General features: G+C 39.1%; 1 protein-coding gene across 1 annotated transcript in view; it reads right to left on the reverse strand.

The window, feature by feature from the left end:
• Positions 1 to 21,101, reverse strand: part of COL22A1 (collagen type XXII alpha 1 chain) — a 179,572-nt gene that overhangs the window by 94,257 nt on the left and 64,214 nt on the right. The window contains exons 13-18 of the mRNA XM_032223193.1: positions 15,123 to 15,176; positions 10,735 to 10,788; positions 7,393 to 7,437; positions 5,995 to 6,048; positions 3,738 to 3,791; positions 2,113 to 2,148 (exon numbers count right to left, since the gene is read on the reverse strand). Coding sequence (XP_032079084.1) covers positions 2,113 to 2,148; positions 3,738 to 3,791; positions 5,995 to 6,048; positions 7,393 to 7,437; positions 10,735 to 10,788; positions 15,123 to 15,176 — 297 coding nt within the window. The remainder of the gene's footprint in view (positions 1 to 2,112; positions 2,149 to 3,737; positions 3,792 to 5,994; positions 6,049 to 7,392; positions 7,438 to 10,734; positions 10,789 to 15,122; positions 15,177 to 21,101) is intronic.

A 21,101-nucleotide genomic window follows, 5' to 3' on the forward strand; every position in this document is an offset into this window, starting at 1 on the left:
CCATTTTGTGTCAAGTCCAGCTGCTTTTACCGTGCATGTGAGTCAGTTGTGCAGCTTTTGTGTTATTTTTGTATAAAGTGTGATAGTTGGTTTTTGAGCTCTCTGTGAGGTTCCTGCTTGTTGCAGGGGCCATTTTGTGTGAAGTCCAGCTGCTTTTATAGTGTGTGTGTGTGTGTGTGTGTCAGTTGTGCAGCCACGCCCACCTGGTCACATGACCACCAAGCCATGCCCACCAACCTACGCCCATTGAACCGGTAGGGAAAATTTTTGAATTTCACCACTGACTTACATATTATACATTGGAGTCAGTGATACCAAACTGAATCGGAAGCAAGTACCTTATTTCCTATGACACAACTCTTGAGTCAGCTGCACTATAGTTTATAAAACTACAGATTGGCCTGCATGGGGAATATTCATAAGTGATGCAATCCATCTTAAAAGCTGGCGAGAGGTTAATTTATCAAATCTATTTCAGTTACTTGACACCCCCGCCCCCCCCAAAATGGTAAGGACTATGAAATATGAGACTATTTTGTTTTGAATAGCTACATGAAATGATCCCTTCAGCCTGTGGCACTTTGTACCTAATGAAATAACAATATCAATAATGAGGTTTTAATATAATTTGTAGGACAACTTCAGAACAGACTGAAAAATGGTTAATGTGAGGAGTGAATGCATGGTAACAGCAGTCAGAGAAGTCCAAAATGTTATTTTTTTAATTTTTTTAAATGTATTTTATTAGTCATGTATGCCGCCCACTCCCGAAGGACTCCGGGCGGCTTACAATAAACAAAGGAAGGGGATAAATAGACAAATAGACAAACAACAATTTAAAATACACAACATTCATAGTTCCCATGGGGCTGGCTATTTCAACAGCCCCCCAGCCTGCCGGAACAGCCAGATCTTTGTGGCTATCCAGCGTATGTTTTCAAAAGTGACACACGTCACATGTACAATCTAACCATCATTGTTACCATCAGTAATATATTAGATTGTTTGATATTCATGCATACAACATGACTGATTTCCCCGTCAGTTTGCAACAATTTCAGAATTGTAAACTTAATCATAATTGTGATTAATGATCCTTAATCATAAAGATCATGTGTCAGGAATTGGCTTTCACTTCATTACCCCCACATTAGATCCATCTCATCCTGGGCACCCTTTTTTTTGAACTATTACCATCTGGCAGACAGTACAGGACAATAAAAACAAGGAGAAAGAGGCTGAAAAACAGCTTCTATCCCCGGGCAGTAACTATATTGCATTCTACTGGTAGAGTACAATATTAATGCAATATCGGGTTTTCAATTCAATTGTATAGCATGAGAAGGTTGTGTGTTTGTGTTTTATTTTTATGCTTATAATGTACACTGAAGATGCCATTTAATTTCATTGAATGAGGTGCAATTACAATAAAGTAAACTGTTGTGACTCAGCAGTTCTGCTGAGAGTCTTTTCGGGATACAAGATTCAGTATGCAGCTGGGGCTTGTGGGAGGCAGGTTTGGAGATAAAAGGACGGATGCTGTCACGCCTTAGTTGCAGGAGTCAACATATGTTCCTTCGTGCGTGCCTTGGTTTGTACAACATTGCTTGTTACACTTGGATAAGTGCTTTGGTGTTTCATGTAAACCCTGATTCGTGGAGACTTTGGAAAAAGTGCATTGAAGTAAGAGTTTTGTTTTGCATTCTTGTCGGAGACTTGTATTTATGTTATTTTTGGGCTCGAAGCCATTTTGAAACTGAGAACTGATAAAGAAAGACTTCCTTTTAAGTTTTGTCTGCCTGCGTTTGTTAAGAGCCGTGAAGGGGGGACAGAACATAAACTAAATACTAAAACTAAAAAAACTAAAACTAAATTATTAGCACAAGCTCTACTCAAGAATTCTTCCTCTTAATCCCCATATTGCAAAGCACGAAGACCAGTTGGACACATTTCAATTTTTTTTAGCATTGATCCATGAATGTGAGTATGGCTTCCTTTTTATCAAACACAGGAGATATTCACAAGGGTTATAAATCCCTAAACCCACACCAATTCCAGAGAGGTCATTTGTCACCATCCCACCCCGAAGCTGTGTATAAAATAAAAACTTACTGCTGAGCCTGGTTTACCAGGGGGACCGATATCACCCTATAATTAGAAACAAATCAGAGAGAAATAATTAGATGGATGACCTTTAAGAGGCTCCTACAGTCTGGTTAGCTGATTTATTTCTCAGCCTTGGCAACTATAAGATGTAAGGACATCAACTGTCAGAGGTCCACAGCCAACTTGACTCTGAGAGTGAATCGTCATCTCTTAAAGTTATCAATCTTGAAAAACACTCCTTTACATGCTGCCACAAAGAAGAGGGAGTTAAGCTATCCTCCAAAGCACCTGAGGGCAGGACAAAAAGCAATGGGTGGAAACTAATCAAGGAGAGAAGCAACTTAGAACTGAGGAGAAATTTCCTGACTGTTGGAACAATTAATCAGTGGAACAGAAGTTGCCTCCAGAAGTTGTGAATGCCCCAACACTGGAAGTTTTTAAGGAGATGTTGGATAGCCATTTGTCTGAAACGGTATAGGGTTTCCTGCCTAAGCAGGGGGTTGGACTAGAAGACCTCCAAGGTCCCTTCCAACTCTGTTATTCTATATTCCACATTTTAAAAAATTGACTGGGGAAAAAACTGAAAAAGGAGTGAGCAACACCAGTCCTCATAAACCTTCCTAGAATCCAAAAACAGTGATTTGTGTCTACATACACTCCACATATTTATCCCACCACAAGTTTGGAGTACCCCTGTTAATTCGGTGGGGAATAAACGAAAAAGTAGAAAAAAAGAGAGGAAAATGCTACATCAATTACTTAATCCTTGGGGATTTCAGCTACTGTAATGTGTAAAAACTATGATCTGGCCACTAAACATGTGATTATTGATGGCATAATGAAAACACATTTACACAATATAATACGAACAGGAACTTCCTGTTTTTTATAATAGCAATTATCAATCGATACCGCTCATTGTGTAAATGTGGTGAACGTCTAGGTTTTGTGTGTGTCCAACCCGGTAGGAACCCACCTCTGCTATAAACAGATGCATGGAGTATTTTTATAGAGGTTACAAAATGGTGTAGAAAAGGTTTGAAGGGGCTGCAAACATAGGACCTGTTTAAAGCAGCAACATCTACAGTATTTTCAAGTCTGAAAACAGAAAATTTTCAGGCATTAGCCTGAAAAAGATGCAGTTGTTTTAAAAGGTCATCCATTTTTGGTAGCTGTATCTTTAATGCAATTTTTTAAAAAGATGCATCTGCTTTCAAGCTTGCTGTCTCCTACATTCCAATTATTTTAAAAATAATTTTCAAAGCATGAATACACATACACCAGTCCTTTACATACGTGACCCAACAAATGTGCGCACGACAAAAGCACGCCGACAAAACCGTGGCACTAAAACCGCGACATCATCAACGCACTGACAACAGCGCGCCGACAGAAGCACGATTTAAGTTAAGGTAAGGGTTAGGGTCAGGGTCAGGGTCAGGGTCAGGGTCAGGGTCAGGGTTAGGGTTAGGGTTAGAGCGCGCTTCTTTTGGCACACTGTTTTCGGCGTGCTTCAGCGCTCATTCGTCGGTGTGGTTTAGAACTCACAGTTTTGTCACCGCGGTTTCGTCGGGCGCGCTTTTGTCGGTCGCACTTTTGTCGATGAACCCTTTACATAATCCTCATTTTACCTTCTCTCCTTGTAGTCCTGCAGGTCCAGGCTGACCTGGACTTCCTTTGGCACCCTGAAATACAAATAACCAGATGTTAAAAGGTGTTCAAGATTTGTAATAAAATTTCAAATAAAGACAAGGATCAGAAGAGATAAACATTGCGTCTTCTTAAGAGGCCCAGAATAAATTTATAGTAGAACTTAATGTAATATCCTCAAGGTTAATGGTCCAACTGACAAATCCAACAAAAGTAGACAACTTCAGGAACTTTAAAATCCCAAAAGCAAACTTTATTGAATACATCATTTTGACACTGATGAATACAAAACCATCTCTAACTTTTCCCACTCAATCCCTCATAGTTAAAGAATAGATGTCTCCCCTGCTCCCCATAGAATGTCACATTAACCCAGGGGTGTCAAACTCACGGTCTGCAGGCCAGATGCATCACAAGCTGGCCATGTCCAACCCTGGTTTAGCAAAGGGGGAAAAAGTTGCAATACATCACATGATGACAACATGACATCACATGTTTGACACCCCTGCATTAACCAATTATGGATCATTCTTTTGTTTTGAGAAAAGTCCATGGCTTGGGCGACACCTGAAGAAGTGTCCTTGATGGTTACTTGGTTCTCATGATTGAAGTCTTGAACTTCCACATTTCACCTCATCCCCCCTTCCCCCGGTTCTTTGGCAAGTTGAAGAGCCATAGTATTTACATGAAGCATAAGCTATTTCGATCTTGACACTCACACACTATTCCAATTTCAAATCAAAGCTATGTTGTACTGTAAAATTACCTCTAACCTTAAAAAATGATTGTTGTTTCCTATGAAAAAGATGTAAACTTGCCTGCTTTAAAGGTGAGTAATAATATGTGGAGGAAGGTTTTGGTGGAACAAGTTTGTCTTAATAGCAGTTTTTAGATGAGAGATTTTTGTTCTTTTAATTTGTTTTTGGAACATACAGGCAAATAAATCAAAACTATACAACTCACCTTTGAAACCCTATTGTACTGAGACTACTAATTCATCAAGCTTAGACAGGTAAACATCTAATTCCACCCATCTAACAATATAAGAACTGTGTTGATCCAACTAATTAATCATTATGTATTCCTTCGTGGCCAACTGGTTCTTTCAGTAAACTCCCAAGCATGAAACATTAATGCCAGAAAAATAAAGCTATAAGAATTCAAAGAAGTAGTTATGGATAAATCATCCTGGTAAAAGGATGTCCATGAGATCATGAAGAGTCAGAAGCATGTATATTTTTGCTTTGTTCTGCATAATCTGAACAAATCTGACTATATTTCACTCTAATCTGAATAAAGTTTATAGAATAACGGAGGGGACCTTGGATCTCAAGTAGGAGATCCTGTACCATCCTGGACAAATAGCAGTGTTCCAATATCTCAGGGGTCGCCACAAAGAAGAGGGAGTCAAACTATTCTCCAAAGCACTTGAGGGTAGGACAAGAAGCAATGGGTGGAAATTAATCAAGGAGAGAAGCAACTTAGAACAAGGAGAAATCTCCTGACAGTGAGAACTATTAATCAGTGGAACAACTTGGTGACTGGACACCATCAAAGCCAGATCATGCAACAACTCAAAGAAATAGTACAAATCAGAAGATCTGAAGAGACTGGTGGCCCATAGAATCGCCAAGAGTTGGACACTTGGTGGAGAAATTTGACGGAGAAATTTCCTGACAGTTAGAACAATTACTCAGTGGAACAGCTTGCCTCCAGAAGTTGTGAATGCTCCATCACTGGAAGTTTTTAAGAAGAGATTGGATAACCATTTGTCTGAAATGGTATAGGACCTTCTACCTAGGCAGGGAGTTGGACTAGAAGACCTCCAAGGTCCCTTTCAACTCTGAATGCCATCATTCTGCTAAACAAATAATTCCCTCAACACTGTCAAATTATTTACTAAGTCTGCACTACTATTAGTCTTCTCATCATTCCCATCACCCATCTTCTCCCACTTATGACTGCAGGACTGTAACTTTGTTGCTTGTATCCTCACAATTTATATTGATATTGATTGTTTCCTGATACCCTACGAATATCATTAAGTGTTGTATCTTACAATTCTTGATGAATGTATCTTGTTCTTTTATGTACACTGAGAGCATAGGCACCAAAGACAAATTCCTTGTGTGTCCAATCACACTTGGCTAATAAAGAATTCTACTCTACTCTACTCTACCCTACCCTACCCAACTCTTTCCTATCCTATCCTATCCTATCCTATTTTATTCAACATACCTGTTTTCCATCCAAGCCAGACTTCCCAGGAAAACCGTCAAGGCCACGTTCTCCCTGAGCAAAGAAACATAAAAGCTCTGTTGGAGATCTCATTCCATAAAATAGTTTTGGGAAAGCTGCATTATTATGAACACATTTGCCTAGGTTTAAAAATGGAAGTGGATTGATTCGAACTGCTAGCTTTTAAAAAATCCTTTCTTCTTTGATTTTCTTTCATAGATTCTGAACTCCAACCTGCACTGTATTGTGATCCTGGTTTTGCCTGTTCTCTTCTCTTTTGGCCAGCATGATACCCAATTACCAGCCCAACTCTGGACAATATTGTATATCTCCCGACTATTCCCCATATAGTGTTTCTAAAATTCAACTCAGAAATTCCTCTACTTGTTTGCTTCAGTGCTGAAGAGTGGCATGGTGGCCTAGAGGTGGCGCTCTCACCTCACAATTAGGAGGCTGTGAGTTCGAACCTAGGTAGAGGCAGATATTTCGCTTTCTGGGCACACTGAGAATATATGTGCTGAACAAAACTCCTCATTGGCGACAAGAAGAGCATCTGGCCATTCAAACACTCTGCTAGCTCCATTCAGTTGCCCAGACTCCACCCCACAAGAGATTATGGAGTCATTAAAACATGGTGGTGTTTACTTCAGTGCTAAATTGAGAAACATCTGAAAGGCAGTGAATTAATTATTCAATAAATTTGATAAAATTCAAATAATAAAGTGATATCTTTATGCAGCCAATGTTTGGTTAAGACAAGGGCAAAGATTCCTGATAACATTACATGCATGTAGCCTGCATAGAATATATTATATCTAATATGAGTTACCGTATTTTTCAGAGTATAAGATGCACCGGAGTATAAGACCCACCAAGATTTTGAAGAGGCAAATAAATAAAAAAAAAAGGTTTTGCACTCTGCAGACCTCCCCAAAACGGCCTGTTTTTCACAAAAACAGGCCCATTTCTTTTCCAAAAAGGGGCATGCATACCCTTTGGGAGGCTTATAGAGTGCTCTTGGGGGTGGGGGTGGGGTAAAATTGAGCAAAAAAATGGCCCGTTTTCCCCTCATTTCTGCCCTCACCAGCCCCCAGGAGTAATCTGGAAGCCTCCTAAAGGGTATGCACGGCCATTTTGGTGAACTGGGCAGGGTTTCAGGAGGCAAAAAAATGTATTTAGTGTATAAGACACACCCAGATTTTCAGCCTCTTTTTAAGGGAAAAGGGTACGTCTTATACTCTGAAAAATACGGTATAAAATGATCTAACTCAGTTGGACTTCCAGATAAATGTATTGTACAAAGTATAACACATTTAACATGGAATATCTTTCATGAGTCAATTCTATTCCAAACTTGCACTCATATTTATGTCATATTACTTGACAAATTATTTGTACCTTGTCACCACGAGGTCCTTTTTCTCCTCTTTCCCCTTGCAAACCCTAAAAAAAGAAAGAAAAAGAAAGTAGGAAATTACAGAAATCATATTGACACCAATATCTTTGAGGATAACCAGATGAGCTATTGGCGGGCTAGGAATATTCACAAAGTGGCTTAATAAATATTGAGTACTGTTGAAGAAAGAAGATATCTTAGACTCTATTATTTTTGAAATGTACTTGAACTTGGTTGTCTTCTTGCAGATGTTTCAAAACCAAAATATCATATATATTTTTTTAGTATAAGACACACTTTTTTCCCTCAAAAAAAAAAAAGAGGGTGAAATCTGGGTGCAGATTTATATACTGAATACAGCATTTTTGGCTTCCTGAAACCTCCCCTCCTTTTGAAAAAATGGCTGTGCATAGCTTTTATGAGGCTTCCAGAGTGCTCTTGGGGGCTGGGGCGGGCAAAAATGAGTGGAAAATGGGCCATTTTTTCATAGCCTCCTATGCTTGTATGCCCTTTTTTGACAAAAAATGGGCCCATTTTCGCAAAAAAACCAGGCTATTTTTTGCTCGTTTAACACCCCCCCCCAGGAGCACCCTATAAGCCTCCTAAAGGCTATTCATGCCCTTTTGTTGAGAAAAAAACAGGCCCATTTTTATGAAAAACAGACCGTTTTTGGGAGGTTTGCAGAATGCAAACACTTTTTAAAAAAAATTTGCCTCTTCAAAATCTTGGTGCATCTTATACTCCAGTGCGTCTTGTACTACAAACATATGGTAAGTAACATCATCAGTGCTAGCAGTATGGTAATTTGCAAAAAACTCAGAGAGCAGCCAAGGACCCTGCATAGAATAAAACTATACAGTAAGTTTTAAAATGTCTATGCTAATTGGTCTTGGAGCATTGATCAACAAACTCAATAGTTTGACTTTAATCTATTTTAAAAAAATAAAAGAAATAAACTGTTTTACAATCAGATAAAGGAAGCTAATGAAAACTGAGTGACCTTCTTCAACAAAAAAACATTATCTCATATGATGAACAGTGATATTATTGAACAAGCGAAAGCTGTCATTATAAAGGAAAAATATGTATAATCAGGGGTGGGATTCAATCAGTGTAACAACCGGTTCGTGCGGTTCGTTTCAAAACAGCTCTCAAACTTACCTTCCACTGTAGCCCCGGTGAGTAAAACAGCTGAGGCATGGCAATAGGTTCTGCCATGCCTATCAGCTGGGCTTCAAGCAAAGGAAATATAGGACAGACTAGCGTAATGGCGGGTGGGCAGGGCCAACTGATTGCTGGAACTACCGATTTGTGCGAACCGGTCCGAACCGGCTGAATCCCACCCTAATCCATATGGTGAGTATTCTGACCCAGGCTTCCTTAAAAAGCAAGAAGCAGAGTCTTGGACCTGGCAAAACCCCCTTTTATTTATATGACTGTGAATTCCTTTCATTCACAGTCAGCAAGGCTTAGCAAACAGAGGAACATTTATCAACACAAACCTTATCTCATTTGGAGAGCTGCCAAATAACTAGTTTCCAAACGCAGGGCAAGGCAAAACTTGGCACAGAGTCTCTTATGGTCACAAACAGAATTCTCCACTCTTGAAAAGACCGAATAAATGAATTGTTTCCTGCAAAAGCCCACTCCCAGTTTGCTCCTCTTTTGTTTTCTATGGGAGGGGCCAATCACCTCCAAGGTGTGCCTTTACTCTTAAGTTGACCCTGCTTTCTTAGTTGTTCTTGTCTTCTGTCAGCTCTGCGCATGCGCACACAGGGAATAGGCTCCAGCTGTTCCTGTGCCTCACTGCTGTCTAGCTCCCTCTCTGCCTCCAACGCAGAGCCCTTGTCAGAGTTTTTCTCAACCCACAGGACTGGCCCATGTTCCTCCCCGACTTCCTCACAGTCCGACTCTGCTGCCAGCCTTGCTGGCTTCCAACGGGCCACAACAGTGAGAACCCATAAAATCAGAATGATATTATCAATCTATATGAGCATTGTGGAGGTAAATATACTTGCTATGGATAATTTATACAAAATTGACCATCTCCCTGAACAATTGTGTACAGCAGCTCTCCAGATGGATAAATCTATCTGCATAAATTCCTTAGACTTCAAGTTACTGCAAAGAACAGTCTAAATTATTCCTCAACGTTTTGTAAAAAACTATATCAAGTAAATGGGATATAGTTACAACCTACAAAAGACAAGCCGGGACCAAAAAGGCTAATTATTATGAAGTTGTTTTATTCCTGAAAAAAAAAAACATTGTTTCATTGGGGATCTGAACAATTAAGCTACAGCAAACTAAAGATAAAAAAAAACACATTTATTTCTCATTAAGCAAAAAAACACTGTTACACAATGTGTCTAGAATATGATGAACGAACGGGGAAAAGAGGGCAGACCTACAAGGAATACTTACATCTGGCCTATGTAATTATTTATCCTTTTCTATTTTGCCCACTTGGGTTATGGAAAGACCTAAGCTAGTTCAGATATCTGAAAATTCAATGCAGATTTAAAACTTTTAAAAACAGTAAAAGAAGCTGCAGTAGACCAATTCATTTGTCTACTGTCCATAACACTGGAAGTTTTTAAGAAGATGTTGGACAACTATTTGTCTGAAGTGGTGTAGGATTTCCTGCCTAAGCAGGGGGTTGGACTAGAGGACCTTCAATGTACTTCCCAACTCTGTTATTCTGTTCTATCCAAAGCCTCACTGGCAAACTTCATATGCACTAGTTTCATCTGTGTGCTCTCTCACACTATTTGAATTTTGGTTTGCACTGAATGTGACTTCTTATCAATTTCTAAATTGCACAAATTCAAACATAATAGAGCTGGAAAAAAACACAGAAGAAGGAAAGCAAAGTGGATGGTCAGACAACTTCCTAAGGCATCTTAAAAGAGTCACGAGTATGAAAAGGTGCTTTAAGTTAGAAAAATGGGGAGATACCATTGAGATGTATAAAATCATATACATCAGTGAATAAGGGAATGTCTTCTACCTTCTTGAAGAATGCTAAGATACTGATAGGATAGGAAAAACAAAGGAAAATGTCCTGACCTAATGTAATTTCTAATGTTGGATTTTCCCCCTTACCAGAGGAAGCCCCCTTGTGGAGTACTGCAGCAACTCCACTGTGCTGCACAGTGGAAGCCATTTTACAGCAGTACAATAGAAGCCATTTTAAGGCACAACAAGCTGTATCTTAACAGAACATACACCACGAGGTGTTTTAGGGGTGTCTTACACCCACAGTATCAGACAACAGAATTTTAACAATTATACTGCATTCATTTAGAATATTGAATGAACGATGGCAACAAATCCTAACTTACAGGTGCTCCAACATAACCTTGACGTCCTGGAGGACCCGGACGTCCTTCTTCTCCCTGAGCAAAAACGAAATGAAAACGAAATCTGAGAAGATAATCAAAATGTATGGCAGGTTATTTACATGAACAAACGTAAATACTTTTTAATAGGTTAATTTGAGAGTATTGTCAACATCTTGTTAGCCTTCCTGAAAAGCAAATTGTGTTAAAAACCAAGTGTCTAATCACCAGTATACTTTTGTGCTTGCAATGAAGCAATTCTGGGCAAATTGATATAAAGATGAAAAATCGTGATATTGTCCATTTGTTGCACCAGATGATGATCAGCTACTTATTCCATCACTGGATGAAGCCATCACTTCCCATCACTGAGCCGAGGTGGCGCAGTGGTTAAATGCAGCACTGCAGGCTACTTCAGCTGACTGCAGTTCAGCAGTTCGGCTGTTCAAATCTCACCGGCTCAGGGTTGACTCAGCCTTCCATCCTTCCGAGGTGGGTAAAATGAGGACCCGGATTGTTGTTGGGGGCAATACGCTGACTCTGTAAACCGCTTAGAGAGGGCTGAAAGCCCTATGAAGCGGTATATACGTCTAACTGCTATTGCTATTTCTATTGCTATATGCATGTCACACAATGTTCTTATGGATTAACTGGATTAAGTCGACAACAAATTTAGCAGCGGCTGAATGTGTTGGGCTCAACTAAACGAAAGCATTTAGCTGATCTTCTCCGAAGTGAGAAGCTTCAGATAATCTAAGAACTAAGGCCTAATTGGGAAATTAAAAAAGGCATGCGTTTTTATTTGTGTGTACTGTATGTATATATTCATCCATTCATCCATCCATTCAAATTTATTCGCTGCCCAAATCCAGAGATACATCCAGAGGGATGTCTCAGAAAGATATTGTCAGCCCTGGAGTCGTTTTCCCCTGGCATCTTCAGGGCTGTCACAGTGAAGATGAGTCAAGCTGCAGGAACCGGATGGGGGGGGAGGTAGAGATAACTGGGGGATTGTAGCCAAAATCAAACTCTTTCCTTTGGGAACCAAGGACTTTCCCACCAGTTATAAAGAGGTGGGATCTGAGACCAAGTGACTCTTGGACTGTGACCTGATTGGACCATGCAATCCATGCAGGGGAAAGAAAATCTTACTTTTAACTGGGGGCAAATCGGAGGGTAGGGGTTAGACTTGGATTTCCCCAGATGTGCCAATATGACATGCCTAATAAATGTATGCTTTGAGGAAAAAGCCTGCCTTGGAGTTTTGATACCGTTAGGTCAAAGGTGGATTCCTACCGGTTCGAACCGGTTCATCGGGATCGTGGCACGACAAAACCGCGCTCCACTAAAGCGTGCCCGATTAAACCGCGTCGCTGATGTCATCAGCAGGGCAACAACAGCGACCATGGAGAAAAAAGGGCGCTTTAAATAGCGCTTTGAAAGCAAGCCGATTCAAGTTAAGGTAAGGGTTAGGTTTAGGGTTAGGTTTAGGGTTAGGTTTAGGGTTAGGTTTAGGGTTAGGTTTAGGGTTAGGTTTAGGGTTAGGTTTAGGGTTAGGTTTAGGGTTAGGTTTAGGGTTAGGGTTAGGTTAAGGGTTAGGGTTAGGTTTAGGTTTAGGGTTAGGTTAAGGGTTAGGATTAGGTTTAGGGTTAGGATTAGGGTTAGGTTTAGGGTTAGGTTAAGAGTTAGGGTTAGGGTTAGGTTTAGAATTAGGTTTAGGGGGGTTAGGGTTAGGGTTAGGGTTAGGGTTAGGGTTAGGTTAAGGGTTAGGTTTAGGGTTAGGTTTAGAATTAGGTTTAGGGGGGTTAGGTTTAGGTTTAGGGGTTAATTTTAGCTTTAGCATTTACAGCGTGTTTTTTGTCGCGCTGTGATGACATCAGCTACGCGGTTTCGTCGAGTGCGCTTTAGTCAAACGCGGTTTTGTGGTGGAACCCATCGGGATAGATAGTAACTTGGCGGCCTGGGTTGCTGGAACTGATAGTGACCCAGGCCTGCCACGCCCCTGAACTGGTTATCCTATGGCGGCGTCATCTTGATTTTCAGTTCTGCACATATGCAGAACAATTTTCATTGCAGAAATGTATTTTTTTTCCTTTTTAAAATGTTTTGCGCATGCACAGACATTTTTAGATGGAATTGTGGAAAAGCCCATGTGCACAAAATTTTTTGCTCGTCAAACCTGCAGTAATGCCAGCAGAAACCTACCCATACATGGGGTGTGTTACTTGGAACCCTGACAGATATCCTGGAAGTAAATAATAGTAACCTTTGACTATGGCAACATCCATCACATAATATATCCATTAGATCACTAGGATTTCAGTCTTATACATATAACCCAGGAACGATGGTTTCTGTGGTTGTTTATGTGGAATGAATGAATGTTTAAGATATAAACTTAGTGAATCCAAAAAGTTAAGATATGATGGATGGAAAGGGTGGCATGGAAAATTGTTCACATATCAGATTCCCAAATTTTTCTATTGCTCATTTGTGTTATATTTTTCACTAAGAATGTCCAAATGCCCTTTTGAAGGCAATTAGTTGCCCTTTAAATCATCCCTTGGACTGCAATGTGATCCAACCGGTCAGTCCTAGAGAAGATCAAACCTGACTGCTCTTTAGAAGGCCAGATCCTGAAGAGGAAACTCAAATACTTTGGCCACCTAATGAGAAGGAAGGACTCCCTGGAGAAGAGCCTACTGCTAGGAACGACTGAGGACAAAAGAAGAATGGGACAACAGAGAATGAGGTGGCTGGATGGAGTCACCGAAGCAGCCGGCGTGAGCTTAAATGGACTCCAGAGGATGGTAGAAGACAGGAAGGCCTGGAGGAACATTGTCCATAGGGTCGCGATGTGTCGGACATGACTTTGCAACTAACAACAACAAAGTATTGTTGTTCCATGTCTTGCATTTTCCGCGCTAGAGAACAAAGTGAAAATGTTGCTTTGTCTGGAGATTATGATAAGTGGTCTACAACTCCCAGAGTCAAAACTTGAGAAGAAACAGGACAGAGTTTGTGTTGACTTATTTAGGTTACAAAAACATTAACACAAATGGTGGCATATACTTTGCTGAAACTCTAAAAAAATACTCCAGAAACTTAAATACAAAGGAGATTACAAATCAAAATTAGTCTCGCTATTAATCTTCGATGACTCAAATACATTTTTCAGCCAGACAAGCTATTACTGTATTTTAGAAATCAAACACAGCATTCTCAGTAGAGTCAAGTATTGGCATATTAATAAATGAGCCATCACATTAGTATAAACGCTGACTAAGGAAGTAAGGGAATAAGGGGAAAATATGCGAACAACTTTGTATTGCAGTAGTACTACTTTATTAGAGTTGTTGTTGTTCTTGTTAGTTGCGAAGTCATGTCCAACCCATCACAACCCCATGGAGAACATTCCTCCAGGACTTCCTGTCCTCTATCATCCTCTGGAGTCCATTTAAGCTCACGCTGACTGCTTTGGTGACTCCATCCAACTACCTCATTCTCTGTCGTCCCTTTCTTCTTTTGCCCTTAGTCTTTCCCAGCATTAGGCTCTTCTCCGGTGAGTCCTTCCTTCTCATTAGGTGGCCAAAGTATTTGAGTTTCTTTTTCAGGATCTGGCCTTCTAAAGAGCAATCATGGTTGATCACCTCTAGGACTGACCGGTTTCATCATCTTGCTGTCCAAGGGACTCGCAGGAGTCTTCTCCAGCACCATAGTTGAAACGCCTCAATTCTTTGGATCTCAGCCTTCCTTATGGCCCAACTTTCACAGCCATCCATTGCAACTGGGAAAACCACAACACTTTTGTTGGCAGGGTGATGTCTCTGCTTTTTATTATGTTGTCTAGATTTGTTATAGCTTTCCTCTCCGGTAGCAAGCATCTTTTAATTTCTTGGCTGTAGTCCCAGTCTGCGGTGATCTTGGAGCCCAGGAAAATAGAATCTATCACTACCTCCATTTCTTCCCCATCTATTTGCCAGGAACTGAGAGGGATGGATGCCATGTTCTTAGTTTTCTTAATGTTGAGTATCAAGCCAACTTTTGCACTCTCCTTCACTTTATTAGAGTGAAAATAAGTAAATATTACCTTGCAGCTATTTGGAAAAATAATAGTTGTTAATGTGGAAAAGGCACTATCAAAAGGCCGCTATACCTGTTCTTTACATTTAATATACAATAAAAGATACTACATTTTTCAAGGAATTAGATTTTAGACAAACTGTTATGTAAGAGATTAGGAGTCTCTCGTGATCAAGAATTGGGTGTATCTGAAAACTCTGACATGTTTAAGCTGAAAACCACCTTCAATATTATAACCTAAACAGCTAAATCTTTCCTGACGATCCTGTGGATCTCATTCTTGACATTGTTTAAACATATTCATATACCTTTGGGCCAGACGGTCCAGGAAGTCCAGTTGCTCCAGTAAGACCAGGTTCTCCCTAAAAGAGAAGGCAAAATAATATTCATTGCAAAGACTTGCTGTGGGGACCTTAGGAACGAGGGTATACAGAAAACTCATAAACTGGTTGGTCTATGAAACCAAAAGAGATGCTTCTTGTGAGAGAAATGGAAATTGTTCATAGATTACTCCAAGATTTCTGGAAGAGATCACTTCACCAGTTTTGTCTATGGCGACTCTTAGTCATCCAGGTCCTGGTTGTCCCAAAGATGCTTTTTCAAAGGGCAACTGGACTTTCTTTCTTCTTTGAAGATGTTTTGCTTCTCATCCAAGAAGCCTCTTCAGTTCTGAGAAGCAAAACATCTTCAAAGAAAGATGTTTTGAAGAAGGTGTCTTCAAAAGCATCTTCTCTCACCCTAGTTATGCCTAGTAAAAAAAAAAAATATCTTCACATCAAAAAAGGATGAACACTTTTAAAGGTCTTCTGGTTGCTCAGTCCTGCTATGCAAACTTTAAAGTTATGGTTTTTTTTTTTTTTTTTTTTTTTTTTTTACAAATACAATCATGGAATTTAACACATATTGTATTTCCCCCCTCCCCCCTCCCCCTAAATCCCCACCTCCCTTCCCTCCCCCCGACTTCCCAAAGACCATACGTGGTATAATTTTTGAACAATCACAGTCTGAAATATCTCTACATTGAACTCAGCTTCTTACTGTTACCCAAATTTTAAACAATTTAAATTATTACTGATACTAAGCATAAGCTATCTGGAGTTTTTTAGTCCCATATTTACTTTTTATGTAATCAATCCACTTTTTCCAGTCTCTTTTGTATCTCTCGTTTGAATGTTCTTTGAGATATGCTGAGATTTTGGCCATTTCGGCTAAGTTCATAACTTTCAAAGTCCATTCTTGAATGGTGGGTAAATCTTTCTTCTTCCAATACTGCGCCACCAAGAGTCTTGCTGCCGTTATTAAATACAGGATCAAATTAGTCTCTGCTACTGTAAAATCAATGCATATACCCAGTAAAAACAGCTGGGGGGTAAATTTTATCCTTCTTTTAAAGATGTTTTGCAGGATCCACCATATTTTTATCCAAAATGCCTTAACATTACGACATGTCCACCATATATGAAAATATGTAGCATCACAAGAACCACATCTCCAACATTTAGGTTGAACATTTGGATACATAGAGGCAAGCTTTTTAGGATCTAGGTGCCATCTATAAAACATCTTATAAAAATTTTCTCTCAAGTTTTGTGCTTGTGTAAATTTCACATTTCTTACCCAGATTCTTTCCCATGTTTCAAGCATTATTGGTTCCTCGACATTCTGAGCCCATTTTATCATACAATCCTTAATCAGTTCCGTTTCAGAATCCATCTGTACTAATACATTATATATCCTCTTTATATGCATTGAGCTTTGATCTCTTATTTGTTTAAACAGATTATCCTCAACTTTTACAAAGCCAGTTTTTTGATCTGTTTTCCACCTAGCTTGTAGTTGACCATACTGAAACCACGTTTGAACTACCTTCTCTTCTTTAAGTACCTCTAAAGATTTTAGTTCCATCACCCCTCTTTCTGAGATAAGAAGTTGTCTATAGGTGGTTCTATCGTGTTTTTGTTCTACATTCATATTTTCAATTGCATGTCTAGGAATTGCCCACATGGGCACTTTATCATTTAGTTTATGTTGATATTTTTTCCAAACCCGCAATAAAGCATTTCTTAAGATGTGATTTTTAAATTTCTTATCCGTTTTTTTGTTAAATAACAGGTAAGCATGCCAACCATATAACAAATCATATCCCTCGATATTCAAAATTCTGTCATTAGTTAGATGAATCCAATCACTAATTGCAGATAATGCCACTGCGTCATAGTATAATTTTAAGTTAGGTAATTTCAATCCTCCTCTTTCACGTGCATCTTGCATTATTTTCATCTTTACCCTCGGCTTCTTTCCTGCCCACACAAATTTGTTGATACCCTTCTGCCATTCTAAAAGATTCGCATCTCTTTTAAGTATTGGTAACATTTGAAAAAGAAATAAAAATTTTGGTAAAATGTTCATTTTTACTGCCGCTATTCTACCCAGCAAGGACAAATGCAGTTTTTCCCACCTTTTCAACTCCAACTGTGTACTATGCCAAAGTGATTCATAATTATACTTGTATAATTTCCCATTTGAGATTGAGATATTAACTCCAAGATATTTAACTTTTTTAACTACCTCACATCTTAGCGTCGCCCCCAGTTCTTCCTTCTGTTTGATAGTCATATTTATAGCTATTATTTTGGTTTTTCCTAGATTTATTTTAAATCCCGAGACTTGACCATATTGATTGATCGTATTCAATAATACCCTACTAGATTCCTGCGGTTGTTCCAATATTATAACCAGATCATCCGCAAATGCACGAATTCTATATTCTTGCTGTCTAATTTTGATCCCTTTTAGACCGCCCAGGCCCCGTATCTTATTCAACAGTATTTCCAAAGTTATAATAAACAATAATGGGGACAGAGGACAGCCCTGTCTTGTACCTTTTTCAATTTGAAAGGAGTCTGTCAGACTTCCATTGACAATGATCTGGGCTGTTTGCTGCTGATATATTGCACCAATTGACCGTAAAAAGCCATCTCCTATCTGCATTTTTTGCAATGTCTTCAGCAGGAATTGCCAATTAACTCGATCAAAGGCTTTCTCCGCATCCAAAAATATGAATGCGGCCGGGATTTGATTGTTCTTTCCCAGGTATTCTAAAGCGTTGATAATTAATCTAACGTTATCCTTCATCTGTCTGCCCTGTATAAAACCAGTTTGATCGGTATGTATCAGTTGCTGAGTTACCCCCATTAGCCTATTTGCTAATATTTTAGTAAAAATTTTATAATCTACATTAAGTAATGAAATAGGTCTGTAATTTTTTGGTTGGGTGAGGTCTTGATCTTCTTTGGGTATCAACGATATGAACGCAGTCTTCCACGAGGGAGGCACTTTCCCTCCCGATTGAATTTTATTGAATAGTTCTCTGAGGGGTTCTACCATTTCTAACTGTAGATATTTATAATAAACAGCTGTTAAACCATCTGTGCCTGGTGCTTTCCCTAACTTTAGTTGTTTAATTGCCTGCAAAATTTCCCCAGAGGTTATAGGTTGGTTCAGCTTATGCCTATGTTCTTCTCTGACTAGGGGGATTTTCTCTTTATCTAGGTATTTGTCTATATCTCCGTCCTTAATTTTATCCCCTTTATACAACTCTGTAAAAAATTCCCGAAATACCTTTTGAATCTCTTCCTGTTGAAACACTTCCTTCCCTCTGTGACACAATTTGGTTACATTTCGAGCTTTCCTTTTTTTTCTAATCTGATAAGCCAACCACCTACCGGGTTTATTTGCATTGCAGAAAGTATTATGTTTAGCATATAATAAGCTAGTAGCTACCTGGTCAGAGATCAGCATATCAAACTGAGATTTTAATATAGCAATTGTTTCCCTAATCTTTGTATCTCCTGGATTCAATGTTAATTCTGACTCTTTCCCTTTAATTTCCTCTTCCAATTCTTTTCGTTTTTGCCCTTGTTTGTATCTATGTATTTTATTTATATTCATTAATACTCCTCTCATATACGCTTTGCTTGCATCCCATACATATTCCAAAGATGTACCCTTGTTCATATTGAAGACAAAATATTCTGATAGCAATTTTTTACAATCATTAACATACTTTTCATATCTAAATAAGTTTTCATTCAACCTCCAGGACCTTCTTGCCTGGGCTACCCTTCCCAATTCCATCCAGACTGGATTATGGTCTGAGAGAGCTCTCGCCATAATCTTTGTCTTCTTCACCCTACAAAGTAAATCATTTGTAATTAGTATAAAATCAATCCTTGAAAGAGATTGATGTCTATTGGAAAAAAAGGTAAAGTCATATTCTTCTGCGTGCCTCTCGCGCCAAGCGTCTCGCAATTCAAAGTCGTCCAGCATGTCAAAAAAGGGTTTGGGTAACTTAGCTCGAAATTTGGTGTTCAGGCGAGCTGTCTTCTTATCTCTTTTGGTGTCGATCACGCCATTCCAGTCACCCATTAATATACAAGACTCAAAATCCCACTGTACTAATTTAGCATGGAGATTTCTATAAAATCCATCTTGTTGTTGATTAGGAGCATAAATTCCCAAAAGTAACGTCTTTTTCCCTTCTAAGATTAAATCTAATGCAATATATCTTCCAAAGGGATCTGCTTCAATTAGCTCAGCTTTAATGTCTTTTCTTAAATATACTACTATGCCATTTTTCTTTTCCATGGCTGAGGTCGCAAAATGTTGGCCCAGTTTGGGGTTAAACAAATATTTTTGATCGGTTGATTTGATATGAGTTTCTTGCAAGCAAATTATGTCATTCTTAAACTGTTTAAGATAATGAAATATTTTCTTTCTTTTCTGTGGAGAGTTCAATCCGTTAACATTCCATGTCAAAATCTTAGTTGTCATTTTTGGTTGCCTGAAGCTTTTTTAGAGCCTCCCGCAAGGCCTGTCTCACCTTTGGTTTGGCTCCTCCCACAGCTTCTGAGCTTGTTGCAGTAGCTCCTTGGTCAGTGGCCAATGATTGTTGAGATTGTTGCATAGTAGCTTGTTTATCCGTTTGTCTGGTGGTCTTGTGGTTGGATCTTTTTTCCTTGACTCCTTGCCCTTCCGGAAGAGGGAGATGATACATTTTATCTGATGGTTGTGTGGTTTGCTGTTTATCTTGTTCGTCTCGTGGTTTTTCACCATATCCCGAAGGTTCAGGATATCCCATCTTCAGAATCTTATGATAGAAATCACGAGCTTTCCATACAGAGCTGAGACGATATCTTTGTTTGTCCATTGTAACTATAATACCGAATGGGGCATCCCATCTGTACTGTATCTGGCGCCTTCTGAGCTCTTCCACCAGAAAAGCATAATCTCTTCTGGCTCTTAGCATCTGAGGCGGTATTTCTTTCAGAACAATCAGGTCCTGTCCACCAATTTGAAGCTTAGTATTGTAGGACTCTTGTAGTATCATATTTCTAGATTCTCTTGTAACAAAGTATATTACCACGTCTCGGGGAAGTTGCCTTTGTTTTGCCGCCCATGAGTTAACACGAAAAATCCTGTCAATCTGCCAATCAAAATTGGATCCCGGTTTTCCCACCAGACGGTCAAAAGCTTCAGAAAACATTTGCTTTAAGTTCTCCTGCTTTTCTTCACGCAGCCCCCTCACTCTTAATGCAAGCTCCATCTGCTTATACTGTATCATAATAATTTGTTTTTCAGCATTATCAATTTTTTGTTCCACCACTTCAGTTTTGGATATCAGGTTAGTTTTAGCTTCATTGAGAGTTTCTAAATTATCTTCCATTCCAGAAATATATTCTGTTATCACATTTACAATTCCCATCATATTATCATTCATTTTAGTGACCCTGGTATCGAATTTGTCATATAGAACTTCCATCTCATTCCTTATTTCATCTTTGAAATCTTTAATCATTTCTAGATTCTGTTCTCTGAATTCTTTAAACATTTCTAAGTTCTGTTCTCTGGATTCTTTGAACATTTCCAGAAAAAATTCTTTTGTTAGTACATCTCCACTAGGGGGCATAGATGGTGGGGGCTGCAACTTTGTGCCAGGTATGGGAGACGTTTTTGGAGGTAATTTAACAGAGGTTGATTTGGATGCCATTATATTTTGGTTTTAATTATTTATTCTAAATTACTAATCCACTGTGCTATGTGGAGAAAAAGAAATTCCTCCCCCCCCTTTTTTCCCTTCTTTTTTTTTTTTTTTCCCAAGGGGTTTTACGGAGGATTTCAAAAGAGAAAGTCCATTTAGAATGTTTGGAATGTGTCTGAGTCAACAAAGAGTCTTGAAAGCTTTAAGGGAGTAGCTCTAATTAAATTATAAGAGATTATTTCTTTAC

This window comes from Thamnophis elegans, chromosome 8 (assembly GCF_009769535.1).
Source record: "Thamnophis elegans isolate rThaEle1 chromosome 8, rThaEle1.pri, whole genome shotgun sequence".
Taxonomy (NCBI): Eukaryota; Metazoa; Chordata; class Lepidosauria; order Squamata; family Colubridae; genus Thamnophis; species Thamnophis elegans.